A 6,000-nucleotide genomic window follows, 5' to 3' on the forward strand; every position below is an offset into this window, starting at 1 on the left:
TGCTCAAGATCTGGGATAACTTATTTCCTAGAGTGATAGTATTAAGGTTTGATATATTCAACAGATGTTTAAAAAAATCTGTCTTGCTTAATGGAAGACTAAGGGCTTTATGAAATTGATATTTTCATACATGATAGCACTCAAAACTGGAGGACTTCAGTTAAAGCTATTGGATAGCAGGCTGTGTCAGCTGGACGGGAAGGTACAGTGTTGATGCTTAGACCTTGTGCCTTTAGCAGGGACCTTTAGTTGTGTGGTACTTAGAGCTTCTTTTCTTGAAGGTTTAGAAAGAGCCAAGTAAATATGAATTGCAATGCCTTGGGCAGGTTTAAGACCTAACTAGGAAATCGTTGGAATTCTAGTAAAAACTGAAGACAATGACGGGGTGGTATCCCCGACGTTATTCTCCACCTGTGGGGGAAAACTAAAAATGCTGGATTTTATTCTGACAATTGTAATGATGAAATCTGAGCTTCTAAAGAAGTTTAAGTATCCACCTTGGGCCTGTGGACCTACAGCAGAGTTCACATGCCTGAACTGAGGAATCTTAGCTATGTTGAATTTGTCTCAATGGAAATTAAGAGTCCTTTCCTTTTCCACAGTGATCTGCATAAACTAAAGTCTCCAAGCCAGGACAACACAGACAGCTATTTCAGAGGGAAAACATTATTGCTGGTTCAGCAAGCCTCCTCCCAGAGCATGACTTACTCTGAAAAGGATGAAAAGGAGAGTGGCCTTCCTAACGGTCGGAGCGTCTCCCTCATGGACCTCCAGGACACTCACGTGGCTCCGGTGGAGCACGCGTCTGTCATGCTCGATGTGCCTCTGCGCCTGGCTGGAAGCCAGCTGTCCATGACCCAGGTGGCCAGCGTCAAACAGCTGCGGGAAACCCAGAGCACTCCCCAGAGTGCGCCCCAAGTGAGAAGGCCCCTGCACCCAGCCTTGAGCCAGCCAGGCAGCCTTCAGCCCTTGTCGTTCCAGAACCCTGTCTACCACCTCAATAATCCAATTCCAGCCATGCCAAAGGCCTCTGTAGATTCCAGTTTGGAGAACCTCAGCACTGCCAGCTCCAGAAGCCAAAGTAACAGCGAAGACTTCAAACTCAGCGGACCCAGCAACAGCAGCATGGAAGATTTCACCAGACGTAGCACTCAGAGTGAGGACTTCTCTAGGCGGCACACCGTGCCAGACAGACACATACCTCTTGCTCTGCCACGACAGAATAGCACCGGGCAGGCCCAGATCCGAAAAATGGACCAGGCTGGGTTAGGTGCCCGAGCCAAAGCCCCGCCGTCCCTGCCGCACAGTGCGTCCTTGCGGAGCACCGGCAGCATGTCGGTGGCATCCGCAGCCCTGATCGCTGAGCCCGTGCAGAACGGAAGCCGGTCCCGGCAGCAGTCCTCTTCCTCCAGAGAGAGCCCTGTTCCCAAAGTGAGAGCAATCCAGAGACAACAGACACAGCAGGTAAGGGTGAGTGTGGGAGGGGTCTGGCTTCTCCTTGGTCTGTTTCCTCGGTTCTCTGCATAAATCATTGGGAAATCCAATGGCTAACAAGGTTTCTACTTAAAGTATTTTCTGTAACCTTCAAATAGAAAAAGAAATGAAAAAGCTCTGCCCAGGTGCGACAGCAAGAATGTAGTTTGGCCCACTACTACCCTTAGAAAACCCTCTAACAAACACGCAAGAGGCCTGCTCTTCCAGGACTGCCTCAGTTTGCACTGAGAACACATCCGTGATGTGGAGTGAATAATGAGACACTTAACAACTACAAAGTCTGTAGGCCAAACATCTATATATGAGGACTCTGGAAATTAATCTTTCTTAATTTTTTCTTCATCTCCCAGAATAAAGCTTTGCATTCTGAGCCAGGAGCTTAATGTGACCACTCCCCACCCCACCCCCAACTCTCTTTGGAAATGCCAAGTCCCATGTGCGTTTTCCTGGAGATAGCTAGAAAAATACATCATTGAACACCTGTAGAGGCGAGGTAAAGGAGAGGGTAAAAGAAACACAGGTGGTTGACAAGTATTCTAAACATGTGCAAATTCCTTATATTTCTGTTTACATGGACAAGCCCAACCAGTATCACACCCAGTCTTAACATGGTAAGATTTCCAAACTTTTTTCTTGACAAATAAAAAAGTTAGCGAAGAATTTAATCATTTCTTCCTTACATATCACATTGTGAAGCATCAATACGTATTTTGCCCTTTGAAACAAACTAATAACCTTGGGGCGGGGGGTGTGTGTTTATCTTTCATCTAAAAAGATTTTTCTCCTGGAAAGCTTTGTATTTGTTGAATTTTTGCGAAAGCTAATTTATAAGTACTAAGGAGCATGGCATTAAAAGAGTTCTATGACAAATCCTTTTATGTAGCAAAATAACTGGGCGGGGAGAGTGCAGTAAAATTCCAATGCATCTCTTTAATATATTTGCATTTTTATGGGTAAGCCTTTCCATTTGGCTGGTTCTGCCTCCAGTCTGCTCTGATCAGAGCTCCTTGACCCTACATTAATAGTTATTATTTAAAAAAGTAAAGTTGGGACATTTATAGAATTCTTGGATGCCTAAATAGAGGAAGAGATGAAAACCATGGCTAACTTAAGCTGACTCTGACCTCTCACATAAGCACGTGACACACATTTCTGCGAGTTACGAGCGAAAGACTGCCTGGGTGGGTGAGAAGTGGGGAATGCATACAGTCTCCAAACAAGCAATTTAAAAACTAATTTTTGTGCCACAACCATTAATGAGTCAGGGAACGTCTGTGTTACACCGGCATGAAGTGAAGCACAGCCACGGTGAGAGAGATGTCCTAGCGGAGCTTTGAATATCCATCTTTGTGCCTTTGCTGGTACTGCCACCGTAATAGCACTTGAAACGTAAATCACTGTGTTTTGATTGTTCAAGTTTCTGATTTTTCTGCACTGGATTTTTCTACCCAGATGGTTCATTCTTTCAAACTTACGTTGTTAGCTTTTTTTTTTTTTTCTTTATCTTTCCATTTCTTGCTTGCTTTTCTCATCTCACTCCCATGAAGCCTCTGAAGTTCTATATAATCAGCACATTCTCTAGGCGAATTCCTTTACATATTTTAATTGCAAATTGTGTGGGGGAATTCTTCTGTCCCAAAAACTAGAAGATTTCTTTGTGGGAATTGTTCTGTAGGCGGCTGTAATTATCAGTGGCTTTGTCCCACGTACATTCCATTTGTATCTTAGCACGAAGGAACAGCCATTGTTAGCCGGATAACTAGATTCGGTTTTCTCCATCTAGTGAGTAGGAAGGAAATAAAAATAAAAATGTTTCCTAGTGAAACAATTTATGGAGAAAGAATTTTTTTTTTTTTCAGGAAACTATCTTTTAATATTTTGACCCTTTTCAGCTTCTCTTTGAATTTATTTTTTCTCATTTTCCTTCCTATTTTGTTTTTCATGTATCATGTACTTTGTACAAATAATAGACTTTACTTATTTACCATATATGAGTAGTTCAGATTTAGCATGTTCCCTAACCTCAGAAATTCGAATTTGAGGAGACATTTTAAAATAGATATTTGACAAGCACATCGGTATAATGCTGCAATTTTCATACTTGGACTTGTTGAACCTCTCCTAACCAACTTCTTCAAGGACTCTCAAAGTTTAGTTATTAATTTAATCAGCCCTTTCTTTGGTGTTGATAGCAGAAATGTTATTCATGTATGGGACCCTGACTGTGTCAGACTATCCAGAAGCTGAAACCAACAAGTCTTGTTTGTATCTAATAAATACTAGCAGGGAACAGGGAACCGGCCTGTACTCAGCATGGCCAGGCAATGACTAATTGTAGTATCCTTGAAACTGCTGTGTCGGGCTCTTTTGCCCTAAAGCATTATTTTTTCCAGAGAAAGCCTACACACCTTTCTCTCAAAAGGAAGATATTTTTGCCAGGTATGGGGGTGCATGCTTAAAATCTCAGCTACTCAGGAGGCTGAGGCTAGAGGATCACTTGAGCCCAGGAGTTTAAGACCAGCTTGGGCAACATAGCAAGTCCTCACGTCAAAAAAACAAGAAAAGAAAAGAAAAGAAAAAATTGATAACTCAAAATGAAGATATTTTTATTTATTTTTTTCTTAATTTCAGAATATTACAGGGGTACAAACGTTTTAGTTACATGAATTACTTTTGTACAGTTTGAGTTAAAGTTATAAGCGTACCCATCACCCAGGCAGTGTGCATTGTACCCATGAGGTGTGCATTTACCTGCCCCGCTTCCCCCTCCCAGCTGCTTGGTTTCCATTGAGTTTTACTTCCAGATGTGCCCATGAGAGTTGAACAATTAGTTCTAATTTAATGGTGAGTACATGGGGTGTTTGTTTTTCTGTTCTCATGATACTTCACCTAGAAGAATGGTCTCCATTTCTCTCCATGTTACAAAAGGTGCTAGTTCACCATTTTTTGTGGCTGAGTAGTGCTCCATGGTATACCTATGCCGCATTTTACTAATCCACTCATGAATTGATGGGCACTTGGGTCAGTACCGTATCTTTGCGATTGTGAATTGTACTGAAGTAAATATTTGAGTCCAGGTGTCATTTTGATAAAATGACTTTTTTAGCTTTGGGTAAATCTCTAGTAGTGAGATTGGTGAATCAAACAGCAGGTCTTACTTTCCAGAGAGGTCATACTTGTGTGCAGTCCCACCAGCACTGTGTAAGTGTTCAAAAGGAAGGTATTTTTAGTGGAAATTCCTGCTCCTTTTTTCTTTTTGTCTTTTCATTTTCTTTGGTGATCCTTTTGCAAGTCAGTGGCTAGAAATTCTCTTCCTGAGGTTATCGCTGAGCAAGATGGGATCTGAAGCACTTACCTACCTCTTTCCCCAGTCGCTTCAGCTTATAACGGAGATGGAACAGACACTGAAGAAAAGCCTCTGATGCACTTCCAAAGGATCAGAGGAAAACAGAGTATTCCCTTAGTAATAGATTATATTTTAGTCATGAATTTTAAAGAGACTCCAGAATAATACATGAACAATATTTTATTGTGCATCTGTTGTGCATTTCACCACTCACTGTCATTTGTATGATCTGATGCCATTAGCTTGACAATCTAATTGGGAAATAAGACCAACACACACAGACCAAAAGAAAAAATATAAAAGATAGTATATGGTTTTTTCATAGGAAGAACATACTATAACAAAAATAATTTTGAAACAAAAATCACCTTTATTTCCTCCCTATCTAGCACAATATCTTTTTTATTTATTCAATATTACTTTCTAGTTTCTTTATAATTTTGTAAAGGCTTTATCATGAATAGAAGGAATAGTTAGGATTGATTTGATTTATTTTGTCAGTGTTATTTATTTTGTTATTTTGACCACCTGCTATATACCAGGCAAAGTATTACAAAGTAGTATTAGGAAGTGGCTGAAAATAAGATTTATCCAATAAAATAGGAACAGACTTGGGATCCCAGTTCTAATTGTGCAATTTCTTGTGATTCATTGGCCATTATATTAGTCCTATAGGTGTTGTAGCTACCACCATCACCAGTGGAATGAACCAGCCGTTGTTTTTAAAGCTTCTCACTTAACAGTTAAATCCCAGCTTGCCCTAAAGTGCTTTTGTGGTGGTGGTTGTTGCTGTTGTTAATATGCTCTTAAGGGCTAAAACCTTTGTTTGTGTTTTCTTAGGAATACCATTAGTTTGCTGTGCATTTATTAAATAGTTACCCATAACAAATCACAGGGAAAGAAAGTTCATTTAAGCAATATCTTGTTAACTGTATAAACCAGAAAGCTATTGAATTAGCTGCCTTGAAGTAATAAATTCCATATAGTAAAGTTGTTATTAGTTTTAGTAGCTACTTTATCTCAGACTGATATTGAATAGAAAATCCTGGTTTCACAGTATAGCTTTCCGGTGCCCCTCTGTGCTAAAGTGATAAGATTATAAAAGTAAAAAGTCATTTATCTCCTTTAAATATTGACGTTCTATTAATTTTTTAAGACTC

The 6,000-nt window shown here is 40.3% G+C and overlaps 1 protein-coding gene across 1 annotated transcript in view; it reads left to right on the forward strand.

Annotated features, from left to right (window-relative positions):
- Positions 1 to 6,000, forward strand: part of RASAL2 (RAS protein activator like 2) — a 455,850-nt gene that overhangs the window by 437,542 nt on the left and 12,308 nt on the right. Inside the window, exon 14 of the mRNA XM_012646543.1 lies at positions 603 to 1,464. Within this exon, the coding sequence (XP_012501997.1) occupies positions 603 to 1,464 (862 nt within the window). The remainder of the gene's footprint in view (positions 1 to 602; positions 1,465 to 6,000) is intronic.

This window comes from Propithecus coquereli, unplaced genomic scaffold, assembly GCF_000956105.1.
Source record: "Propithecus coquereli isolate 6110/MARCELLA unplaced genomic scaffold, Pcoq_1.0 Scaffold246, whole genome shotgun sequence".
Taxonomy (NCBI): domain Eukaryota; kingdom Metazoa; phylum Chordata; class Mammalia; order Primates; family Indriidae; genus Propithecus; species Propithecus coquereli.